General features: G+C 46.9%; 2 protein-coding genes and 1 pseudogene across 2 annotated transcripts in view; all 3 read right to left on the bottom strand.

Moving 5' to 3' along the window:
* The window catches only part of LOC144379745 (uncharacterized), a 164,203-nt gene extending 139,008 nt beyond the window's left edge, over positions 1–25,195 (bottom strand). The window contains 7 exon segments of the mRNA XM_078060105.1: positions 17,220–17,291; positions 19,655–19,835; positions 19,956–20,140; positions 20,258–20,304; positions 21,573–24,263; positions 24,345–25,041; positions 25,149–25,195. Of these exon segments, the coding sequence (XP_077916231.1) occupies positions 17,220–17,291; positions 19,655–19,835; positions 19,956–20,140; positions 20,258–20,304; positions 21,573–24,263; positions 24,345–25,041; positions 25,149–25,195 (3,920 nt within the window).
* LOC144379867 (leucine-rich repeat-containing protein 37A3 pseudogene) lies at positions 11,699–13,668 on the bottom strand (annotated as a pseudogene).
* LOC144379744 (leucine-rich repeat-containing protein 37A3-like) overlaps positions 24,149–26,121 on the bottom strand; it is a 32,767-nt gene continuing 30,794 nt past the window's right edge. Inside the window, 1 exon segment of the mRNA XM_078060104.1 lies at positions 24,149–26,121. Within this exon segment, the coding sequence (XP_077916230.1) occupies positions 25,204–26,121 (918 nt within the window). The 3' untranslated portion in view covers positions 24,149–25,203.

Genomic DNA, 26,121 nt, shown 5'->3' with positions numbered 1-26,121 from the left:
CCCTGGCAGCAGTAGGGAGGATAAGACAAGCCTGGGACAAGCAACTGCACTGTGGGGACCAGAGCCGCCCTCCCTCTCTGCTTGTCCCTCAGTTTCTCTCTTTCTCTGGAAATATCGGAAATGACAACACTAATACATTTATGCGAGAGTAGTTGGAATCCATTGCTTTTATGCACAAGACTTTTGGAACACTGAACATGAAAGTAATGTGCTAATGCTCATGAAGTCCTTGTACCAGTGAAGACCATACAGTGATGATAGAGGGGTTGGATCGGCTTCATATTCAGGAAGGGAGCAGGATGAGGGACAAAGAGGAGTGGGAGAGTCCACAAGAAGAGTCATATTCATGACCTTGTGTTTGGATATGGATGCAGGCTGTTGTTTGCACTATTGTCTATAGTTTGCTTACCTTGCAAATGAGCCTATATATTGTCTTTTCCCATCTGTGATGATATGCCTGTATCCTGCTCTAAGGAGCTACTCAGAGTTGCCAAAATATGTGTTTTCTGCATGACTCACGTTGTAGCACATTTCCCCCTTTAAGCTGAGGAGGAGGCAGCTTGGAAACCGTGGAAGGGGTGGGAATTCAGGGTTTTGAGTTATAGGAAAGAGAGGAGCTGGAGTTCAGAGAGCAAGGGGAAGGGCTGCATTGGGGGCAGGAAGGTGGGCGGGGCCAGGTCAGGATGGACACTTAGGGGAGGGAGGACTTTGGGGTCTGTGCTAGCAGCCCTGAGGACATTCCTGAGCTCAGTGGGGAAGATCCCTCCCACTGCCTTGAGCACAGGGTCTCAGGGAAGTGGCTGATCGCAGTCACAGAAGTTGAGTCAAAAGGCCTTTGAGTCTAGAAGTGTGGGAATCATGTGCAGAGTGAAAGGTGAGTTGGACCCATGGTGCAGTGAGGAAGGGAAGGCTTCTGGAAGCCATTGCTCAGACATTGAACACCTCTGGAAACATTACAATTTCACATTTAACTTCTACTAAACTAGAAAAAGTGTAAAAAATGTAGGTAGGGGATTTTTTAAAAAGATTTTATTTTATTTTTTTTGTCAGAGAGAGAGAGAGACCAAGCAGGGAAGGAGCAGACAGAGGGAGAAGCAGGCTCCTTGTTGAACAGGGAGGCCGATGCGGGACTCGATCCCGGGACCTGGGTTCATGACCTGAGCCGAAGGCAGATGCTCAACCGACTGAGCCACTCAGGCGTCCCCAACATTCTGTTCCTATGCCTTTCCCAGAAACAGCCCCTACAACTTCTGCAAAGCAGCTCCACTGTCCCCTCCTCGGTGACACACGTGCCCCCCTGCACACCTGGGTCATTCAGCTTTGTCTAGAAAGTCCTGTAATTGTATATGCACAGATTTTCACCTCGCATGGACCACGGCTCCCACTGGAGTGAGAAATTACAGTAAACAGGCACAAAGATCAGAAACATAGTATAGGTACCCCCAACTTTGAAAGTTCTCTTTACACCTCTTTGCTTTTATGAAATATTTACATTAATAGCTGCTTTTACTGCTCAAAGCAATCTGAAGAGGATTTTCAGTTTCACAAAAAAATAGGCGCCAACTTAGCATCCAGCATGAGGTTTGCAGGAGCCTCTCCAGAGACGGTGCACAACCCAACCAGCATGACGGGCGCCTTCCAGCTGCTTCCCCGGGAGTCACAGCCAGCAGCTCAGCCACAGGCCACCGCGGCTGTGAACGGTGTGTGTTATCACATGCGCTTTATCGCCATTCGTGTTCTACATCTGACGGCAAAGTGTGTCCTTGGGTATCAGAGAAGCCTAGGACTGATTTCCTTTTGAGTCTGGAAATATGAGAAAAAGTCCATATAAATTAATGTTAATTGCTTCTCGCCTTATGCCATCGTGGCTTACTAAGGTTTCTTAGGGATGATGGAGTTTCAGACAGCAGGGGAAACCTGTACTGAGACTTGGTCCACGGAAGTGTGGATCCACAGGGATGTGGGGAGCTGCAGAAATCAGCGGGGCTCTCAGGGCTTTGGGACACAGTTACGGCTGCGCCGTGACCACCAGGGGGCGCGGTGGGACTGCCCTGGGGTCTCTACATAGCAGCTCAGTGAGGAGCATTCCCTCAAAGAGAAATGAAGTGGGGACTGGCCCTGTGCTCCCTGATGGGGACTCAGCAGCTGTGTCCCCTCTTGCCTGGCAGAGTCCCCTGAGCAGGGACCCGTGTGTGGTCTCAGCAGGTGCATCCTCCCAGGGCTCTCCCCAGGGCTGAAGCCACCCCCATCCTCCTCCTTCTGTCTGAGAGCTGAGCCCCAACACCAGGGCTCAGGGAGGCAGTCACTGGGTGGACCCCGTTTGCATGGGCAGCCCCTCCTGTGGCAGAAGCTGCAGGAGAAAAGGAGGCCTGGGGCAGCCCGGCCCACTGTTGGGACCAGTGTCTGTGTCACCATGGCCTGGACCCTGTCCTCCTCACCCTCCTCTTCTATTGTACAGGTAGGTCCAGGCCTCAGGGAACCTGGGCAGCCCTCAAAGTCACTCTTCCTGAAGTCAGCATCTTGATAAATATCTCCCTGTTTCTTGTCCCATTAACGTCTGTGTTTGCAGGCTCCCTGTCCCAGCCCGTGCTGAGCAGCTGCCCTCCGTCTCTGCATCTCCGGGAACGACAGACAGACTCACCTGCACCTGAGCAGGGACATCAGTGTTGGCGGCTCTAACATCTACTGGATCCAGCAGCAGCCAGGGAGCCCTCCCCGGGGTCTGCTGTACTACTCCTCAGACTCCGATAAGCACCAGGGCTCCGGGGTCCCCAGCCGCCTCTCGGGCTCCAAAGACGCCTCGGCCAATGCAGGGCTTCTGCGCATCTCGGGGCTGCAGGCTGAGGCCGAGGCGGACTATCACTGGGCTACAGCTCCCGGCGGTGGGAGCAGCTACCGCTCCTCACAGCATCTCAGATAAGGAGGAAGTGGGTCTAAAACCTCTGGGCCCACGGATCTTGTTTCTGAGCCGCTTTTCAGTAAGAAACTTAGCTGGAGAGACATAGCGGGGTGGTCTCTTCTGCACGATGATCTATCCTTCAACAGGGAAAGAGGAAGAGTCATGTAATGCACGGAAAGTGACATAAAATGGGGGCATCGGAGGAAGACACAGACACATGAGATATCCGAGCCCAACCGCACATCCCCACTCAATCTGGAGAAGATGGACAGGAATGAATTCTGTGTCTACGGCTGAACATACTGCCCAGCGAACATTCCTCCACAATCCGTTGTATCATCTTATTCCATAAAGTGTGACCTTGTGTCACGACTGATGTATCCACAGCTGATACATTGACAATAACCCTGGTCACAGACACAGTCTCCTCTCTGTGAACCAGCTACACGTGAACTTGGACCGGATCCTACAGACTCTCCCTGACAACACTCCCCACACCCTGCTCCTCTTCTCCTCTTGGCTCCTGCATCCCTCAGGCTTTAGGACCAGCTCTGGGTCTTCAGTCTCACCTATGTCTCCATGTCAGGATTTCCGAGAAAACTGGAAATGATCTTGATGTATTTCCCAGTCTCCAGGGTCCATCTCTAAAGAGAAGAATGACCAGAAAATTCAGCTGCTTGCAACCCCCCACATTCTCCTTCCTGCTCTCTCCCCAGGCTTCATTTTGTGTTGCCAACACTCCCAGTCAATCTCTTTATTTTTTTTAGAGATTTATTTATTTATTTTAGAGAGAGAATACAATGGGAGAGGGAGAGAATGTCTTAGGCAGATCCATGCTCAGGGCAGAAGACTTTGAGGGGCTGGAGCTCAGGACACTGGGATCACGACCTGAGATAAACCTAGGGTCGCAAGCTCAACCTACGTGCCTCTCTGGAGCCCCCCAGTAAGTCTCTTTAATATGAAAATAAAGTTATTACATTTCATGAAAAGAATGTATTCATCTACCTGTATGTATTTGCACATGGGATCTGCTGAGTTTTACCCGCTTCAGAATGAACTGATGCCCCCCCCCCCCCATGGGGAGTCTCGGAGGAATCCACACACACAGGATCGCCTGCATATTTTAAGATATGTCATTATGCATCTTATGCTCCAGATTCTCATTCCTAAGAATTCTCTGGATAGTAATTCGAGCACAGAAATATTTTTGCATGATTCATAAAGTCCCAAGCTGTAGTGATTTTTCACACACACAGAAAACCATCAGCAATATATTGTTCTCACTCCCTGGTAGACATCTGGGGACACGGGGGACTGTGGGTCTGGCTGGGATGTGGGGCAGGAAGGAGGGGGCTGTATGCTCCCCGCCCTGCCCTTGCTTCCAGACACCTGAAAACCCCACAGCTGTAGGTCTTGTGTCTGCACAGATAAGAAATTGACAGATTTCTTGTTACTCAACAAGACCTGGACTCCCAATTCAGTGAATTATTAACAGGTTTGCTCTCACATGAGCCCTCCTGGCCTAAATAAGTCCTTTTCCAGTAAAAATATGTTAGATCCATACCTCTAAACGCAGGATCATGACCCTGGAGTTTTATAAAGAGAATCACCATGGAGAACTATCCCTCAGGGTGTTTCAAAGTCATAAGAGGGACAGGAGTCAGGTAGCCTCATTTTTGGTCTCACACACACACAAACACACACACACACACCTCTCTTCCCAGTGAGTGAAATAAATAAATAAGATCTGTCAAATAAATAAATAAGATCTTTAAAAAAAAAATTAGTCACCATACAATACATGATTGGTTTTTGATGTGGTGATCCACGATCCATTGTTTTCGTATTGTATGGTGACTAACATAACATAATAAAATTAAAAAAAAAAAAAAAACCCAAGAGGTATACTTTTTAAGCTGATTATCTTTTTTCATACTTGGTACAAGATACAATGTTCATTGTAAAACACATAGAAAATACAGATAACCAAAAAGAAAAAAAATTAAAATGTCGCAGAGCCACATTGTCCTGAGACGAGCACTGTCGATGTTTCGGCATCTCTTGTTCCTCTAGGCGAGGCCGGGATGTGAGCGCGTGGAGAAATGACCAATAAAAATGACCAAAAAGGGGTCATAGGGTAGACTGTTAGATTATGTGCTTTTCTTCCCTCAACTATACAGAGTGGTCATATTTCCATGTCAGTGAATATTCCTCTACAACAGTGGCTCCGCGTTAGAACCCCCTGGAAAAGCTTAACAAATACTGATGTCTGCACTCTGCCCAGACATCAGGGATGCGGCTGGACTAGGGAGGGGACTTGTAGACTCCCCGGGGGTTCCAGTGTGCGGCCAAGTTTGAGAGTCACTGTGCCACAGCATCATTTTTCAACAGGGGCCTGGCATTCTCTTTGCTGAAGGGATGCACTCTAGTAATTTGACCCATCCCCTTTCCTTGGACCTTTAGGTTGCTTCCAATTTGTCATCATTAAGAACCAGGAGGTCGCAAGCGTTTCCTGTTAAGGGCCAGATAATGCATGTTCTAGTTTTTGTGGCACCTGAGGTCTCTGTTGCAATGATTTAATCCTTCCATTGTAGTGCAAAAGCAGCCAGGATGCATAAAAGAATTTATTTTTTGTTTGTTTGTTTGTTTAAATAAAACTTTATTACAAAAACAGGGGCCGGCCAAATGTAGCACATGGGCCATAGATGGCTGAGTCCTGGTACAAACAGAGCTGCAGTGAGTCTCCTTGAAGCTAACCCTTCCAGTATGAAATGATCATTTTCTTGGGACAGTGATTTTATACTGTTTATTTTCAGAAGTTGGACCCTTTTTCAAATGAAACTTTAACTAGAACTCATACATATAACAGGTCAGAGAAGCATTTTGTTAGCCAAACATATTTTACAAATGCAAATGTACGTTGCACGTTTAGGAAGTCAATTGGGGGTCGTAGATGATGGTTACAAATTCTTTTTTTCTAATCAGCCTCAGCACCTGTGGTGTTCAAAGTTTTGCAGAACCAACATAACATCTCTATGGAACCCTGGTGTTCCACAACGGACACAATTTGAAAACCACTGCAATAAGATAAATTCCTGGTGCAAGTGACCAAAAGTCAGCTCGAGGGAGCTTAACTCATAGCTAAGGATTTAATGGCTTCTATTACCAAACTGTGGGGAGAGCTCAGGGTCCGAGCTGCTGGGACTTTCTCTCATACCCAGGAAGCAGCTGCTCCCTGTTTTCCTTCTGCGAGCCCCTGGCAACCATCAGTCTCACATTCTGTCTCGGTGGGCTTACCTATTCCGGGTATTTCATGTAAACGGAATCGTACAAGGTGTGACCTTTTGTGTCTGGCTTCTTGCACGTAGCGTAACATTTTCGAAGTTCATCCATGTCGTAGCGGGCACCAGTACCTCATTCCTCTGTATGAGTAAGACCCGACTGTATGGAGAGACCACATTCTGCTTGCCCATCCAACTGTTGGTGGATCTTTGGGCTGTTTCCTCCTTGTGGCCATTGTAGACGGTGCTGCTATTAGCATGCGCATACATGTATTTGCATCCGTTTTCCATCCTTTTGGGGAGATGTCTGTGAGTGGAGTGGCTCATCATTACCATTTACCTGGTCAGTTGCAGGCCTCCAAACTGGCCTCCACATGATTGTAAGGGTGATCATTTTCTTTTCTTTTTCAAAAGCATTATTTTCCTTCGTATACGTGAACATGCTTCATATCAAAGGTATACATGTTCACGGTCAAATTTTGAAAACTACAGAAAACAGTGAGAGTGAGTGTGTGTGTGTGTAATACAGGGGAGTGTAATTGACGTGTATGGCTGCCTTTAATAAAGTCTCTGGGGTCCAGGTGCCCGCCCCCCCTTTAGCCTTCTCTCCCGACGGCCCTCTATACTACCACCCCACCCCTGGGTCCCTGCCACCACAGCCCTGCGCTCCTGCGGGCTTCTGAGCCATAGCAGATGCTCTTTCTCTGCGGATTGCCTTTCCTTGCCTGAATTCTCCTATTTACCTTTTCTGACTCAGCTCTCCCTTTCACTGCTCCCCCAGCATGTGACACATACCGGAAAGTGGTCAGGATCACTGTGCCCAGGACAGTGGGAAAGGGAAGCTGATCCATGCGGGGGATGCTGTTGGGTCCTCCTGTTTGAGTCTAAAGGGGCACTGATCCCACCTCTCCCCAGTCTGCCTCTGAAATATGCTCCACAGCATCTGAGCTCAGCAGAGAACCCCAGACTCCCCCAAGCCTTGTCGTTAGGGGTTGGCATCTCGCTATGTTCCCCTGTTGTGACAACTGGCAGTGAGGCTGGTGCCCAAATGGACGATCCAGAAGGATCTTTCTCTTCCTTTTTCCTTCCTGCGGGCTTGTTCTTTCAACTCGGGAAGCCAGATGCTTTGGAGTTTAATTACATGCTGCAGTTGGAAACCCAGAATGTCAGCGCTGGAAAGGGAGAATCTTATTATAAATAATAGCTGCCAGCATTTATTGAACATCTACTCTGTGCCAGGCCCGTTTCCAGGCATTACCCCATTCAGCCTTCCCGACAGTTCAGGGGGCAGGTGCTATGGTCACCCCTGTTTTACAGGGAAGGAAATGAGACTTCAGGGAGCTCACAGGGCATTTCCCAAGCCGTGCTGAGTGGTACATAGTGCAAAAAATATTACTTTGTGTTGGTTAAACCCTGCATCCTGCATCCGCCCCTAGGAAATTCACAATGCACACCAACGTATTAAAGGCCCCGAGAAGTCCTGTATTGATCAGACCTCTTTAGCTCAGTGTCACCTCTGCTGAGCGGTTTGCAGAATGCAGGTATTAATGTGCTCCTTATTTTATGGATGGGATCATGGAGGCCCAGACAGGGCTTTAGGTGCAGACCAGGCACAGATCTTGGGCCCCAGGCTCTCTGAACCCCACAGGAAATGTAAAGCAAAGGTAGACTATGGCCCATCTGGTCCACCACCTGTTTTTTTAAATGTAGATTTATTGAAGATGATCTGATCCAGGTCCCTTGATTTATAGATGAGCCAGTCAAGGCCTAGGGAGGATGGCGACTTGCTCACGGTCACAGTAGCCAATTAGGGGCAGAGGCAGAAACAGATCCTAGATCTCCAAAATCCAGGTTTTCTCTAAAACACAAATCAGACAGGTGGTGGGAGGTGAGGTGGCGGGAGGCGGGCCATGAAGCTCCATGATCCCTGTGATACCTGTCTCGGTTACCTGTTTCGAGGTGCGTACACAGGAACTGCCCCTTTCGACTCCTGCGCAGACACCTCTGCGGAGTCTCTCCTGCTGCTGTGGGTCAAGCTCCCACGGCCTGAGCTGCCTGGGGGCCCTCCACTGCTCTCCACTTGGTGTGCGGGACAAAGGCTGAACCGGGCAACCGTGTTTATTTTAATTCTGTGAGAGATGCAGTAAATCATTATTAACTTCCCCTCTGCCAGTGTGAAACATGAGATCATTCGGATAGGAACCTGGCAGAAGGCAACCTTTGCCCGCTCCAGGGAGAGTTTGCCAAACAAATGAATAGTGTAAACAGGATCCTAGGGGGTTGTTTGAGACCACTTCAGGAAATAAATTACGTCCAAAGGTTCTTAGACTTCCCCCTGAAGTATGTTATACAATGGCCATCCATTTACATTTTTCATCTGTGTGTGTGTGTGTGTGTGTGTGTGTGTGTGTGTAGTTTGAAGATGCAAAATACAATCATTCTTATCTCATCATTAAAATGGCTCATGCAGGGGGCACCTGGGTGGCTCAGTAGGTTAAGTGTCTGTCTGCCTTCGGCTCAGGTCATGATCTCGGGGGCCCTGGGATCAAGCCCCACGTCAGGCTCCCTGCTCAGTGGGGAGTCTGCTTCTCCCTCTCCTCCCCTCCCCCCCCCATACTGTCTCTCTCAAATAAATAAACAAAATCCTTAAAAAAAATGGCTCATGCACAGGACACTTTTTTTTTTTTCTGTGATAATGAACTTCTTTATTTTTATTATTATTATGTTATGTTAATCCCCATACATTACATCATTAGTTTTAGATGTAGTGTTCCATGATTCATTGTTTTGCACAGGACACTTTTAAACATTGTTTGAAATGTGAACAATTTAAAATATCTGCAGATTTAAACATTTTAGTTCAGAAAGGTCCATCTAGTAAGTGATACTAATTAAGGAGGTTTTATTAACCCTTGAATCCAGGCGAGGGAGGCACCTGACTGACCCTGGGCAGCCATGACGTGCCAGAAAGCTAAAGGTTCATCTAGAAACAGCTGCAGGGGACAGCAGGGCATAAACGGTGGCCTCAGGATAGAGGCTCTTCCTGGGACAGCCAGACTGCCCAGATGGCCTTTCCAGAGCTGGAAGATGCAGACTTGTCACTGAGGTGGAGGGTAAAAATTGTCCTGTGTGGGTGGCAGCTGGGCCCAGAGGCCCTGGCTTCCTTGTCTCTGGAGCAGAGAAGGCAGCTCAGTTGACAGACAACTTCTTAGGCTCCCGAGGCCTCCCCCAAGCTCTGGGGGCTGGGGGGTCTTTCCCTAACAATGAAGCCCCCCCAGACCCGTCCACACACCAAGTGCTGGAAAAAGCCGGGGTCAGGTTTTAAGGTAGCAAAGGGCTTACGTTCTGGTTGTGTCAGTCACCAGCCAGCTCTGTGCCCTCCGGCAAAATCTCTCTCCTTCCTGAGCCTCCATTTTCTCATCCGTCAAATGGGGCTAATGGTTTCTCTCCCTAAGGTGGCTGTGAAACTTAAATAACAAAGAGAACCAACACATTTTACACTGCAGCCTCACTCTTCTGCCCCTCTCCCTCCTACCAGTTGCTCACCATCGCGGCGCATTCTTCAAGAGTGACTCCGAGGCAAGCCAACTGCATGTCAGCCCCGTGGAAAGGTCTACATGGACGGGAACTGAGGCCTTGAGACAAGAGCCGTGTCAGGAGCCTTCTCGGGAGCCAATCCTCTACCCCCAGGCAAGCTCTCAGGCGACCGTGGCGCCGGCCACCACCCTGGCTGCAACCTCATGAGACACTCTGAGCTGGAAGTTCGCAGCTAAGCTGCGTCCGGCTTCCTGGCCCCCCGAAAGCTGTGTGAAGTCATAGATGTTTGCTACATTTGGGGATAAGCTCTGATGCAGCAGTAATAACTAAGATGCTTACCTTTTGGGGCTGTTATAAGAATTAAGAGATGGGGCACCTGGGTGGCTCAGTCAGTTAAACGGCTGCCTTTGGCTCAGGTCATGATCTCGGGGTCCTGGGATCAAGCCCTGCATCGGGGTCCCTGCTCAGCGGGGAGTCTGCTTCTCCCTCCCCCACTCCCCCTGCTTGTGTTCCCTCTCTCGCTATGTCTCTCTCTGTCAAACAAAAAAAAAAAGAATTAAGAGTTAATGCACATCAAATAGCAACCAGACGTACTGGGACCGGTGGCTCCAGAAAGGGCAGAAGGGAGAAGCAGCAGGAAGGAGCACGAGATAAGAAGCCTCGGTCCAGGTCCGAGCCAGGAAGGCCCCTCTTCCAGAACTCTGGCGAGCAGTCTGAGAGACTCAATACACCCTCAGACAATGGCTGCACCATCTGACCCACTCCCTGCAGCAACAGCTAAGGAGGCGACCCCCTCTCGGGGCAGCCACGAGGCAACCCTTGTAGCCCTCGGCCCAAACACAGCCAACACTGGACCACTAGCTGACAGCCTCCCTAATTTTGCCCCCGTGTCCAATGTAGGACAAACTGGGAAAAGTCCAATATGCTCCCCTAACCAATCACATAGGGTACCCCCCTTCTAGTTAGCACACCTACAGCTTCCCCACGCCGAGAGAGCCTCTGATCAGAACCTGAAGCCTTCCCTTTGTCCCACTATAAAGCTTTCCTAGTCTTCTGCCGGCCTTCAATTCTCTGCCGAACTCAAGTGATTGGTAGCTGACTCCCTTGGGGTAGGGGGCTCGGAAAACAGCCTTTGCGTCTTCTCATTTGGGTGGTCTTTGTTTATTTCCACAAGCCCATGTTCTCTCTCTGCCTTCCTGGCCCCAGGTCAAAGACAACATCTTCCTCTTCCCCCAGGTAGCTACAGAAACCAGCTCAGGGATGATGGAAGGGGGAGGGTAGGAAGACTTAAGAACATAGCTTTGGAACAAGACAGATCTGGGCTCAAATTCCGGTTCTGATACTTAACTAGCTGTGTGATCTTGAGTGAGCCAATTAACAACTCTGAGTTTCTTCATCTCAAGAGGACAATCCAGTGGAACCCAAGGGCTGGTGTAAGAATTTAGTGAGGTACAGGGGCACCTGGGTGGCTCAGTCGGTTAAGCGGCTGCCTTCGGCTCGGGTCATGATCCTGGGGTCCTGGGATGGAGCCCGATGTGGGGCTCTCTGGTCCCCACCATTCCTCCTCCCACCCCTGCTTTCTGTACAGCAGGCAGCCCGCCCTGAGCAACATTGAGTCAAGAGCACAGACTCCATGCCCAGGGCATATCAAAGCTCAGGGGCTGGTCTCGGGAGAACGCTGGGCAAAGGACATAACCAAGCATTTCCCTAAAGAAATCCACTGGTCAAAAGCAGAGGACAAAATATCTGGCCAGAAACCTGTTGTCTCCCTGTTCTATCCCGGCTCTCAGGGGTGGTCAGGGCAGGGAGACCCTTGTGCCAGGCGGCTCTCCCAGGACCCGGGAGGGTGAGTCAGGTCTTCTTCCCCCAATCTCTCCTGTGTGTGTGTGTGTGTGTGTGTGTGTGTGTGTGTGTGTGTGTGAGTTTCTTTGTCTCTAAAATGAGAAATGTAAGAGCTTCCCAGGAGGCACACACACGTGAATTAGTTCTCATCTACCCTGGGGATAGTGGCACTGTTCTCTAAATGAGCAAAGTGGCAGATCACTGTCTTAGCCAACGTTACCTGGCCAAGACAAGACCCAGACAAGGAGCCCCCTGGCCTATGTGCTTGGGTGCTTTCATGGCACGTCCTAAACTGACTCAAAGTCCAGATCCCATGTTTTAGGAGTTTTCCTCACCTCGCTGGACTCCTGCCCTTTCTGTTCACTCTGGACTTCTGTGCTCTCATTGATGTAGTTCTCAGTCTTCCATTGGTCCGTATCCCACTCTGCCTTGGACACCTTTACTTCTTGCTGCTCACTGAGAAGCTTCATCAGGAGGCCTGTTCTGGAGATGAGCTTGGCACAGGCCAGTTGCACGTGGGTCTCAGAGCAGTCCATTTTCAAAGTCCGGATAACGTGAGAAATGAGCCTTCTCACGTCGTTGTTCGGGATGAGGGACCGTAGCTGCTGGTTTAGCTGGATTTCAAATAGGTCACCTGGGGCTGAGAGCTTCGACACAGTGAAGCCTGTGGGCTTCGGGGGCAATTCAGTGCCCACACTGTGGTTTATCCATCGTGGTTCATTGGTTTGTTTAACAGTTGGCATAAAGTTGTCTGTGGTGGCCACAGAATATGCACTGGAAAGATTCTTATGGTTCCTGAATGCAGGGAGGGTTTGTTCTGGCACAGTCATGTTTCTTGTAGAAATAGGTTTCTCAAAAACATTCTGTGCAGTAGTGTTTTCTCCAGTAGTGTTTTCTCTAAAAGGTTCTGAAAGAGTAAATAATTCTGGAAAAGGATTTTCCTGAGAACTCAGTTCTCCTGAAGATGAAAAAGCCTCCCGTGAAGGGGAATTTATGAGGCTCCTGATGGCGGAGAACGGAGGCCTCTTTGCAAGCATCAGCCTATTACTGATAGGACTTTCCTTTCTGGATTTTCGACTCAGCTTGGCCTTGGGTGCTCTGTGGACCACACGCGAGCGAGTTTTATGAAAGAGGTACTTTTTTCTGGAATGTGAGACTGGTTTAGAAGCCTTCATATTCCTAACTCTAGCATTTGCATCCTCTAAAACAAAAATGGTGTCGGTTAAGTCTTTTGGTTTGTTTTTCACCTCAGGTAGGGATTTTGGAGCAGTGGAGGCAGAAGGCCTGCCCAAGATGTATTGTTTCAGGAAAGAAGAGACTGCTGCCTTGTGCTCCTTTGTGAATGAAGGCTCTACTGAAGGAGTCTCCCACTAATTTCGTGGGCCTCTGCGCCATGTGAAGCTGCTCCAGCTCCCTTGGGGATGGTCTGCTGAGCCTTCTTTCTTTGGCCATATTCTCCACAAATGGCTGGGCATTCTGTTTCCCCCGGTTTCTCTGATGGCGCATTTTTTTGAGGTACCTTTTCTGTAGGCCCTTTGGGCCCTTGATAACCTTCTTTACTCTCAGAAACTTTTTCCCTACACTCTCAGCCTTGGTGAGGCTCTTTTCCTGTGCTTGGGCAGTTTCCAATTTCTTTGGAAAGATTTGGCGTTTGAATTTGGGACCAAAAAGGCCGGAATGTATAAGCATGGCAGTTTTTTCTTTCTTTTCCACCTCATCAATTTTTTCTTGAATTTCTGCATCTAACAAATTTTCTAGAAAATGGAGTTTCCTCAGTTTATTTTTGTAAGTTGAATTGTTGGGTCCAGGTTTAAGAAAAGGGTTCCCTGTGTTGTTTGTCAAGGGACCCATGGGCTTGTCTCCGTCTTGCACATTTGAAAACTGAAGTTTAATGAATGGTAATAACGTTGATTCTACATCTTCTAGATTTCCCTCTGAGAAATAAGGCAATATGTAATTCAGCGCACTAATAACATCACTTTCATCATTAAAGTCTAGCTGCTCATTCATAAAGGCTAAACTGAAGCGATTTTTGTCTGAGGATGGCTTCTCTGGCTCAATTATCAGCTCAGTACTGGTGCTCTTCCTCCGGGATTTCAATACCTTCATGAATGATCCTTCTGCATTCCTTACAGATACTTCTTCATCTGTCAACAAAAAAGAGACTAGTTTTGATAATGAAAGACTGATAGTACAGCTTTTTGTCAGTCCACAGTCATACATCCCAAAGAAATTAAGAATCAACAAATATTTGAGTACCATTTAGAGAGGAGACAAACTCAAACTTGAATCTATGATTGGCAACAACAAAAGGAGAAAAGGGTATTTTTTGAAAAAGCAGCTATTTACTCAGAACCTTCCATAGTGTGGATAACTGTATTTGGGATTATTCCATGGGTTCCCCAAGGCTCGATTGTGCAGTACTCAAAAAAAGTCAAGGCTGGAAGACACTCAGCTAAACTGTGTGCAGATCTAATGTGACTCCTGGCATTCATATACCCCACCCTGCCCTGCTTCAGATGCTTCCTCCTTCCACTCTTCAGCATGCTTGTGTTCTTGCTGCCATCACAGATGCCCATGACAACACCCACTGTTAGCAGGTCCTCATCTGGACATGCCCTCTCTACCCACCCACCAATTCCTTTGCTTGGTCCCTGCTCCCATATATTGCAGCTCACATAACATATGCTCTATGTTTTGGAGCAGTGGAGGCCTGTCCAAGATGTATTGTTTCAGGAAAGAAGAGACTGCTGCCTTGTGCTCCTTTATGAATGAAGGCTCTACTCCCACTAATTTCCTGGGCCTCTGCGCCATGTGAAGCTGCTCCAGCTCCCTTGGGGACGGTCTACTGAGCCTTCTTTCTTTGGCCATATTCTCCACAAATGGCTGGGCATTCTGTTTCCCCCGGTTTCTCTGATGGCGCATTTGTTTGAGTTCAATTACAAAGAGCCCTGTCCCACGACCCTGAGCCCAAGTCAAGAGTTGGATGCTTAACCAACTGAGCCACCCAGGCACCCCTAATTTCCTCTCTTTTTAAATGTAGTTTTACCTATCATATGGCAGCTGTAAAAAACATAAGTTAGTTTTGCCTCTTCTTGAACTCTAAACAGAGCTCTGGCTAACGATTTCTTCTCAGTACTTGAAATTATATCTATTTATTATATTTACATATTTGTTTTTATATTATATATTTGTAAACCCCTCGAGAACTGGGATATTATTCTTGAGCCTCTATCCCAGGCATGTAAAAACAGTTCCTGGTATATAATAGATGCTCCATAAATATTTGTTGAATGAATTCAAAAAGTGACAGGTATCAATATGCAAACATACTGCTTTTATTTAAAACAAATTATCCATTTAGTATCACTGGTGAGGATAAGTACAACTTAATAATAAATAATAATAATGTCTTTATAATAATAATGATAAATTATAGTAAGTTATAATCATAATAAATAAATAATAATAAATGTCTTTCTCCACCCCCACCCCTTAATTTGTGACTCAATCTCAATCTTTTGAGACAAGAACCTTTTGAGAATTTCATAAAAGCTATGGACCTTTTCCCTAGAAAACTGCACTTTCTTGAATATGTGCAAAGGTGTGCACGTGATTTCAATTTATGAATCATCCCTTTTGGGCACAGGTCTGTGACGAGAATGGATTGAATTCGGAGGAGGGCCAAACTTGGGTGGATAATAAAATGATATATCACATATTTGTTGTAGATATCTCAAAATGTCATTTATTCTCATCACTACCTTGAATTGTTATTATACCTACCACTATATCTTGTTATTTAATGTGTGAACAGAAGCAGGTTTATTGCTATATCACTAATCTTTTTTAAAAAATATTTTGAAAACTGTATTTCAATATAATTTCCTTTTACTATATATTTTAAATTATTATACATTTATAAACATTATCCCAAGAACACAGTCTTCTGCAGATCATCAAATAGATATATAGAAAAAAGGTTAAAAATCCTGCCCCAGGGGACCAGTGATCCATAGTTAGGAATCTCTGCCTCAAGCTGAATTAGAAATCTGCAAATCTTACTAAATTCATGTTCTAGTATATAAACTCCCAAACACATGCTTTTTAAAAATTAATTTTTAAATTTCTATTTATTTTCTAAAAATATGTTTTATATATATGTATTCACATGGCTCAAAATTCCAAAGGTATATAGTACACAATTCAAAGTTTTTCTGCTATTCCTGTCCCTTAGCCTACCCATCCCCCTCCACTCCCTAAAGAAAAGTAACGTGCCAAATGACTTTCAGTTTTCTTACAAGTGTGGGAAATAAAATCTCCAAGTCAGACACTATCATGGGGAAATACAAACTATAAATAGTATTTAAGAAATTCATAAAATAAAAAAAATTTTGCTTGGTTCTAGCATTTCTCCAATAAGATAACAGACTAAGGGTGGGGGATCTACTTTAGTGGGATCATAACCCCTATTTTTAGATTACTATGACTACTATGTCTTCTATTACTAATTCAGAAGTCATTTATGACTTATCTACTCAAGTTGAACTAATGATACGATACACAAGCTGTCATGAAAAATGCCAGTTAATTGCTTTGAGTGTAATATTTTTTCCAAAATCATTTGTATCTACATTGACTTTTTCTACAAATCAATTAAAAAAAAGATAACAAAAAGTTGGCAAGGACAGAAAATTCAGATAAGAAATACAAATATTCAGTAAACAAAGAGAGACATTTAAATTTACAAGTCATCAGAAAACTTCAAATTCAGATGAGACCCCTTTTATTCACCCATCAGATCAGCCAAGAAATGGAGAATATCCAGTGGTGGAGGGGTGTGAGGAGGTGAATGCTGTCATGGTCTATGGGTTGGGGTGTAAGTCGGCACAACTTTTTTGAGGGCAATTAAAACTGTACATCTACATAGTCTTCATCCCAACAATTCCATTTCTAGATCTCTATTCTACAGAAATCCCTGCCCGTGTACACAAAGATGCATGGATGAGGTGGTTCACTGCAGCAATGCATGTGACAAGAAAACCGGACACAGTCTAAACATCCATCAATAGGGGAATTATTAAATTATAATACATTCATACTACGGAATTTTACGCAGGAGTTTACGGGAATGGGGTAACCCCCTATGTACTAGAAGAAAAGAAATCTAAGACCTACCATGAAGCAAAAGAATCGAGTTGTAGGATGTTACCATTTATGTAAAAGAAAAAAAGAAAGAAAGAAAATCACACAACAAATCTATTTTGTTGTCTATAAATATGTATGTAGACAAATGCATGGATAAAGGTCTGGAAGGATATATATGAAATCCAGAGTAGTGTCTATCTCAGCGGTGGGGGATCAGAACACAAGGAGGATGTTCACTATATCACTATATTCTTTCATTTTTATATATTGAGAACATAATCATGTATTCCTTGTATAATAGAATATAAGTTTAGATTGACTCTCATTTTAAAGAGAGCCTGCCAAATTTAATTTTTAAAATAAACACTGAATTGCAATCAATAGAGGTTGAATTGGGATATGGAGGGGGAAATACCTTTCCTCAGAGCTACTGACTTCAAAATTCTGGACCAAGAAGGATCTTAGAATGCAGTTCAGTTTTTTGTATTTGTATTTGGAGAGAATATACTCACAGTTTCTCAGCCCAACGGTATGGCTTCCATGTATTTTCATCAATGTAAGAAATAGAATTTCCTTCGAAATTTCTGTGAAGAAACACAGTTCAGATCCTTGAATAGGTAGGAAAAGAATGAACAGAATAAGTAAAAGAAGCATTGGCAACCTTGTGGGGAATATTCCAATGCAGAAAATACCAGCGTTCTAATTTCCCCAGCTATCAGCATCCCAGTTTGCGCAATCAATGAAGAGATGATGTGGGGCTGCGGTGCGGAAACGAGGCATCTCCCTAGAACCTGAACTTCCTATCTTGGACAAATACTGCCAGTTAATTACTTTGACTATGAGTGTTTTCTCCAAAATCACTTATGTGTCCAAAATGGCTCCTTCGTAAATCAGTGAGAAAATAATAATTCAACAGAAACATGGCCAAAATGTATCACTTATCAGCAAACAAAGGTAAAGAAATCCTAAGCCAGGCAACACAAAGCTTTGGCTCAGTGCCCTCTGTTGAAACCTCTTCAGCTGTTCGGATAAAGGAAGTTAGAAATTAGAGGAACTAACATGGAGAGATTTCTTAGACGTACTGCACAAGGAAAAGCAACAAATCACTGAGCAAGGAATAGAAAGTATTACCTCATTAGGGGAAAAATTGCAAAGGAAAGCGATGGGAAGGAAGGACACACACTGAAATGGTAACAGGAGTTATCTTACAGGTGGTAGGGAGGGTGGGGTGGGATTTTTACATTTTATCCTATATGCTTGTGCCATTTAAAAACAAACAAAACAAACAAAAAAACCCCAGTGAGAATGTATCCACGAATTGCATGTGTTTAAAAGAAGCCACGAAATGCCTGAGACTCCGTTTCATCCACTAACTCTATGTATTTTTACCTTTAGCTTTCCTCAGCAACAACTTACCTATTCAGTTTATATACACATTTTTTCTAGGGGAGTCAGAAACAAGGCAAAATAGGTACCCATCTGCCCATCTGCCTAGTGGCCATTTCCAGGAACCAGAAGCCTTCTGGTTGCTTTATGTTCCCTGAGAAAAGATGCCTAAAACTGAACTTATCTCCCTCAAACTGGCTCTCCTTCCCAACTGCTGTGTTTCCACCTGTTCTTCCGCCATTGTACTGCTCATACAGGACAGAAACTTCAAGAGTCAGGTTTCATTTTTCTCTTTCCTGGACACACCCTACCCGCTACTCTCATCAGTTACTCAGTCTTGCCGCTTCTTCCTTTGTGGTGCTCTCAGGATTTTCTTTCTACTCCTATCACAGCCACTCTGATCCGGCCCCTTGTCATTTTACTCCCAGCTTTTGCTAGAGCGTTCTATCTGGTCTCCCTAGATCAAGCTTTCCTCTCTAGATCGCTCTACATAGGGAATCAAAAACAATCCTCTTGTTTTAATGATATTTATCTCTTGCGGGAAAACTTTCAGTGACTCTCTATATCTCAGACTGTAACTTTCAAAGCCCTCTAGCTGATAGTTAAGGGTTTTCATAATCATATCTTTCACAGCGTCCTAACCTAATTCTTAATTCCTCATCAGTCTTGCAGCAGTGACTTTGCCTAGACTATACTCCCTAGTTTTGCTCTATTTAACAAATCATAGCCACTCTTTAAGTCTCAGCTAAAGTTTTAGCTTATCCAGGCAGCTCTCCCTCACCTCCACACTCTATTGATTACAGATTCTGGTGAATTACAGCACCTATGGTCTGTACTTAATCATAGGTCACCTCCCTTTCTCTGCCTGTTTCCTTTCTTCCCACCTATCATTTCATGTTCTAAAGACAATGTCATACTCTCATGGATCCTACAGTACTGAGTCCTGGGCTGGGCACAAAATAGGTGCTATATATAGAAGGCCAGGGAACAAAGATGAGTTCTGAACATAACTGAGGAGTCAAATAATAATACATAACACTCATATATATGCTAGGCACCAGTGTAAGTGCTTTATATGTATTAACTCATCTAAATCTCACAATAAGCCCACGAGATGGTAACTATCATAATCCCCATTTTACGGAAAAGGAAAAGGAATCAAAAGCTAGTAAGTGACAGACCTCGGTTCAAAGCCAGGCGGTCTAGTTCCAGAATCTCTACTCTTAACCCCTTTGTTGTATCACCACCAACGAGATGGAGAGAAGGACATGTGGCTATAAAGAGGATGGAGCAAAAGTGGGAGAGTAGAGGTTAAGGAATGAAATGATGGGGATAAAAAACTGGATAAGAAAAAGGAATAAGGGCAATTGCAAGTGAAAGATTGGAGAAGGGGGAACAATAGCAAAGAGCAAAACAAAGATAAGGGAGAGTTGACAAAGAAAAGGTAAAAACAGAAAGTCAACATGGGTTGGGGAGATGAGGAAGGCCCAGGAAGACCTGGAAGAAAAGGCTGCCGTGGCAAGGAGGAGGCAGAGAACAAATGAGGAAAGGCAATTCTTACAAGATGGCGAAGGTGCCGTTGTAGGGGCTGGGCTCTGGCAGCGGCACTCTGCGGAGCCTCTGCTTTGCACTGAAACCAGTACACGACAGCGTCTCATCTTTGCAGATACAGAGCTCACATAGGTTGATGTTCGTGGTAGCGTTCTCTTCTGGTTGCTCAGTTACAGTTGCGTAGGCCTTTTCTGGGGTATATTTTACAAGAGGCAGCCCTGAATGCACAGTGGGTCGTTGGGGGAAAAACTGTCTCAGACGACTCTGGGTCGTTGGGGGAAAAACTGTCTCAGATGACTCTGGTTGCGGACGTACAGTAATTTTCAGGTCCACGGGTGGAACAGTGACTCTAGTCAGGTTTGGATATTGACTCTGAACCTGTTCTGGATGGGCAAGTGTCACCTCAAGGTCCTTTGGAGGAGGAGCTATAGTCTTCTTCATGGTTGTAGAATGTGTAGGCTCTGTAATAGGTTCTGGAGTAATGGTAAGCCCCAAGCCCACATGATGAAATGTGGTACTGGGTGATGCCGGATGCTGACCTTGATCCTTACTTGGAGTTGGAGCTGTCACCTCCTGATGGAATGGATATTGAACTACAACTTCCTTAGGTGGCTCTGGAGGCTGAGTTGGGATCTCTTGCATGGTTGGAGAAGGTTCAACCTCCATATTGGATCCTGCAGTTATAGTAATTTCCAGGTCCATAGGTGGAACCGTGACTTCAGTCAGGTTTGGATGTTGACTCTGAACCTGTTCTGGATGTGCAAGTGTCACCTCAAGGTCCTTTGGAGGAGGAGCTGTAGTCTTCTTTGTGGTTGTAGAATGTGCAGCCTCCATAATAGGTTCTGGAGTAATGGTAAGCCCCAAGTCCACATGATGAAATGTGGTGCTGGGTGACGCTGGATGCTGACCTTGATCCTTACTTGGAGTTGGAGCTGTCACCTCCTGATGGAATGGATATTGAACTACAACCTCCTTAGGTGGCTCTGGAGGCTGAGTTGGGGTCTCTTGCATGGTTGGAGAAGTTTTGGTCTCTGTAGTAGGTTCTGGAGTTATGATAAGCCCCAGGTCCAAAGGTTTAACCGTGACTTTATTTAAGGTTGGATGCTGAACCCGAACCTGCTCTGACTGTGGAAATGTCACCTCAAGGTCCTTTGGAGGAGTTGTAGTCTGCTGCAGGGTTGTAGACTGTTTAACCTCTGTAGTAGATTCTGGAGTTATGGTAAGCTCCAGGTCCAAAGGTTCAACTGTCACATCTGGTGACCACCGATGCTGAGCTTGATCCTGATGTGGTGTTGGAAATGCTGCCTCTTGATATACGGGAGGTTGACATACAAGTTCCTTAGGCGGCTCTGGATGCTGATGTGGGGTCTCATGCATGGCTGGAGAAGGTTCAACCTCGGTAGTAGATCTGGAGTTATGGTAAGTTCCAGGTCCAAAGGTTTAACTGTGACTTTATTTAAGGTTGGACGGTGAGACTGAAACTGCTCTGAATGTGCAAGTGTCACCTCAAGGTCTTTTGGAGGAGATGTAGTCTTTTTCAGGGGTGTAAAATGTTCAACTTCTATAGTGGGTTCTGGACTTACAGTAAGCTCCAGGTCCAAATGTTGAACTGTTACATTGGGTGATGATGGATGCTGAGCTTGATCTTGACCTGGTGTCTGAACAATCTCCTCCTGATATACTGGAGATTGAGCTACAACAACCTCCTTAGGTGGCTCTGGAGGCTGAACTGGGGTCCCCTGCGTAGGTAGAGAAAGTTCAGTCTCCTTAGTAAATTCTGGAGTTATGGTAAGCCCCAGGTCCAAAGGTTGAACTGTGACTTCAGCCAAAGTTGGATGCTGAGTCTGAACCTGCTCTAGGTGTGCAAATGTCACTTCGAGGTCCTTTGGAGGAGCTATAGTTTTCTTCAGGGCTGTAGAATGTTCGACCTCTGTAGTGGGTTCTGGAGTTACGGTAAGCTCCAGGTCTAAAGGTTGAACTGTGACTTCAGTCAAATTTGGTTGCTGAGCCTGAACGTGCTCTGGATGTGGAAGTGTCAGCTCGGGGTCCTCTGGAAGAGATAGAGTCTGCTGCAGGGCCGTGGAATGCTCAGCCTCTGTAGTAGGTTCTGGAGTTACAGTAAGCTCCAGGTCAACAGGTTTAACAGTGGCACTGGGCAAGTTTGAATGCTGAGCTTGCTCTTGTCCTAGAGCTGGAACTGTCACCTCATTATGGACTGGAGGTTGTGCTACAACCTCCTTAGGTGGTTCTGGAGGCTGAGCTGGAGCCTCCTGCTGGGTTGGAGAAGGTTCTACCTCCTTAAGGGGCTCTAGAGGTAGAGATGGGGCTTCTTGCAGGACTGGAGAGGATTCTACCTTCTCAGGAGACTGTGGAAGCTGAGGATGAGTCTCTTGAGAGACTGGAAAAAGTTCTACTTTGTCAGGGAGTTCTAGAGGTTGAGCTGGGGTTTCCTGCTGGGCTGGAGATGGTTCTACCTTCTGAGGGGGCTCTGAAGGCTGAGCTGCGGCCTCTGGCTGTGTGGGAGAAGATTCCACCTCCTTAGGGGGCTCAGGAGATATAGCTGGGGCCTGCTGGGGGACAGGAGACTGAGCTGGAGCCTCCTGCTGAGTTGGAGGCTTGACCTCCTCAGTGGGCTTTGGAGGATGAGCTGAGACTGCATGTTCATTTGCAGATGGTTCAATCTCCTTAGGGGGCTCTGATGGCTCAGCTAGGACCTCCTGTTGGCTTGAAGCAGGTTCTACCTCGTTAGGAGGGTCTGGAGTCTGAGCTATGAGCTCCTGTTGGCCTGGAAGAGATTCATCTTTGGGGATCTCTGGAGACTGGGAAAGAGGCTTGAACTGGATTGGAGAAAATTCAATCTGCTCAGGGGGAACTGGAGCCTGAGCAGGGACCTTCTGCTGCACTGGAGAATGTTCAACCTTAGTTGGCACTGGAGTTATGGAAGCCTCCAGATCTACAGGTTTAACTGTGATACTGGGCAACATTGGATGCTGAGCTTGACCGGGACCTAGAGGTGAGAATGTCACCTCATGATGTACTGGAGCCTGAGATACAATATCTGTAGAGGACTCTGGAGGCTGAGCTGGGTGCTCATACTGAACTGGAGAAGGCCCAATCCCCTCATTGGGCTTTGGATGTTGAGCTGGGACCGCATGCTGGACTAGAGAAGGTTCTACACCCACAACAGGCACTTGAGACAGAGCTGGGCTCCACTGCTGGCTTGGAGGAAGCTCAATTTCCTCAGGAAGATCTTCAGGCTGAATTGGGACTCCCTGCTCGACTGGAAAAGGTTCAAAATTTTCAGGGGGTGCTGGATGCTGACCTGGGACCTCCTGCTGGATTGGAGAAGGTTCCAACTGCTCAGGGGACACTGCAGACTGAGCTGAGGCCTCTTGTTGGGGTAGAAAAGTTTCAACCTCATTAGTGGACTCTGGAGTTATGGTAAGTGCCAGATCCACAGGTTTAACAGTGACACTGGGCAACAGCAGAAGCTGAGTTTGACTCTGACCTAGAGGAGAAACTGTTACCATATGATGCTCTGGAGAGGAAGCTGGGACCTCCTCCTGTTGGGCTGGAGAAGGTTCAACCTCACCAGAAGGCTCTGGATGCTGAGCTGTGGCTTCCTGCTGGGTGGCAGAAGGGTTAACTTCCTCAGAGGTCTGTAGTTGCTGACTTGGGGCCTCCTGATGGCTTGCAGGTTTAACCTCCCCAAGGGGATTTGGATGCTGAACTGTGGCCTCTGACTGGGCTGGAGAAGGCTCAATCCCCTCAAGAGACTCTGGATACTGAGTTGGGGTCTCTGGTTGGGTTGGAAAAGGCTCACCCTCCTCTGGGACCTGAGGGTGCTGAGCTGGGGACTCCTCCTGGGTTGTAGGTTTGATCCCCTCAGAGGTCTGTAGGTGCTGAGCTGGGGCTTCTTTTTGGGTTGGAGAAGGTGCAACCTGCTCAGATGTCTGTGGATCCTCACCCTGGCTCTCCTCCTGGGTTGAAGATTCACCCTTCTCAGGGGTGTGTGGAAATTGAGCTGGAGCCTCCTCCTGGGATGGAGATGGTTTTCCTTCCTCAGGGGCTTGTGGATGCCGGACTGGGGCCTCCTGCTGCGTTGAAGGTTTAACTTTCTCAGGAGTCTGTGGATGATGACCCTGGCTCTCCTCCTGTATTGAGGAAGGTTCAGCCTCTACAGGGGTCTGTGGAAGCTGAGCTGGGGCCTCCTGCTGGGCTGCAAGATGTTCACCCTCTTCCTGGGTCTCTGGAGGTTTGGCCAGGGCCTCCTCCTGGGTTGAAGATGGTTCACCCTCGGGGCCCTGTGATTGCTGAGCCAGGGCCTCCTGTTGGGTTGTGGGAGGTTTAACTTCTCCAGGATACTCGGGATGCTGAACTGACGTTTCCTGCTGTGTTGGAGGTTTCTCCTGTGTGGTAGATTCTGGGGATTCAGTCGGAGTCTCCTGTTGAACTGGCAAAGGTTCAGCTTTCTCAGGGGACTGTGGAGGCAGAGTTGGGGCTTCATGCTGGGTTGCAAATGGTTCCACATTAAGGGGCACAGAGGGCTGAGCTGCAGCCTCCTGCTGAACTGGCAAAGGTTCACCCACCTCTGTAATGGGTTCTGGTGTTATAGTAACCTGCACATCTGCAGGTTTAACACTGACATCGGGCAGGTTTTAATGTTGAACATGATGGTGACCTGGAGGCGAAACGGTCACCTCATGATGCCCTAGAGGTTGAGCTGGGTGCTCCTGCTGGGTTGGAGAAGGTTCCACCTCCCCAGAAGGCAGCTCTGGAGGCTGAGCTGGTTGTTCTTGCAGGGTTGCTGAAGATTCTATCTCTCCCGGAGACTGAGCTGGGGTCTCCTGCTGGGTTGAAGATTCTGCCTCATTAGGGAGCTCTGCAGGCTGAGCTGAGGTCTCCTCCTGGGTTGAGGAAGGTTCAGCTTCTCCAAAAGGCTCTGGAAGCGGAGCTGGGGGCTCCTGCTGAGCTGGAGAATGTTCTGCCTCTTCAGGATTCTCTGGGGGCTGAGCTGGGATCTCCTGCTGAGTCAGAGAAAGTTCAAATTCCTCACTAGGTTCAGAAAGCAGAGCTGGTGGTTCCTGTACACTTGGAGGCTTAGCTTCCTCAGGAGGCTCTGAAGGCTGAGCTGGGGTCTCCTGTTGAGTTAGAAAAGGTTCAAACCCCTCAGGAGACTCAGAAGGCTGAGCTGGTTGCTGCTCACTTGAAGGCTCAACCGCCTCTGGAGGCTTAGCTGAGGTCTCTTGCTGGGTTGGAGAAGGTTCTGCTTCCTCAGTATGCTCAAGAGGCTGAGGTGGAGCCTCCTGCTGGGCTGTAGAAGATTCAACCTCCTTAGCCGGCTCTGGAGTTACAGTAAGTTCCACATCCGCAGATTTATGTGTAACACTGGAAAACCTTAAATAAGTTGGAAGGGCTTATAGGTTGAGTTCAGAGCCCCCTGAGCTCAGGAGCAAGAGGGCCCGAAGCAGCAAAGACCAGCCTCCTCGGGGTGCTCTGCTGGCCGACCCAGACTAGGAGCCCCCCGGCCTATGTGCTTGGGTGCTTTCATGGCACGTCCTAAACTGACTCAAAGTCCAGATCCCATGTTTTAGGAGTTTTCCTCACCTCGCTGGACTCCTGCCCTTTCTGTTCACTCTGGACTTCTGTGCTCTCATTGATGTAGTTCTCAGTCTTCCATTGGTCCGTATCCCACTCTGCCTTGGACACCTTTACTTCTTGCTGCTCACTGAGAAGCTTCATCAGGAGGCCTGTTCTGGAGATGAGCTTGGCACAGGCCAGTTGCACGTGGGTCTCAGAGCAGTCCATTTTCAAAGTCCGGATAACGTGAGAAATGAGCCTTCTCACGTCGTTGTTCGGGATGAGGGACCGTAGCTGCTGGTTTAGCTGGATTTCAAATAGGTCACCTGGGGCTGAGAGCTTCGACACAGTGAAGCCTGTGGGCTTCGGGGGCAATTCAGTGCCCACACTGTGGTTTATCCATCGTGGTTCATTGGTTTGTTTAACAGTTGGCATAAAGTTGTCTGTGGTGGCCACAGAATATGCACTGGAAAGATTCTTATGGTTCCTGAATGCAGGGAGGGTTTGTTCTGGCACAGTCATGTTTCTTGTAGAAATAGGTTTCTCAAAAACATTCTGTGCAGTAGTGTTTTCTCCAGTAGTGTTTTCTCTAAAAGGTTCTGAAAGAGTAAATAATTCTGGAAAAGGATTTTCCTGAGAACTCAGTTCTCCTGAAGATGAAAAAGCCTCCCGTGAAGGGGAATTTATGAGGCTCCTGATGGCAGAGAACGGAGGCCTCTTTGCAAGCATCAGCCTATTACTGATAGGACTTTCCTTTCTGGATTTTCGACTCAGCTTGGCCTTGGGTGCTCTGTGGACCACACGCGAGCGAGTTTTATGAAAGAGGTACTTTTTTCTGGAATGTGAGACTGGTTTAGAAGCCTTCATATTCCTAACTCTAGCATTTGCATCCTCTAA

Source organism: Halichoerus grypus, chromosome 13, assembly GCF_964656455.1.
Source record: "Halichoerus grypus chromosome 13, mHalGry1.hap1.1, whole genome shotgun sequence".
Lineage (NCBI taxonomy): Eukaryota > Metazoa > Chordata > Mammalia > Carnivora > Phocidae > Halichoerus > Halichoerus grypus.
The sequence above is the reverse complement of the archived record's forward strand: the minus strand, read 5'-3'. Positions and strand labels throughout refer to the sequence as shown.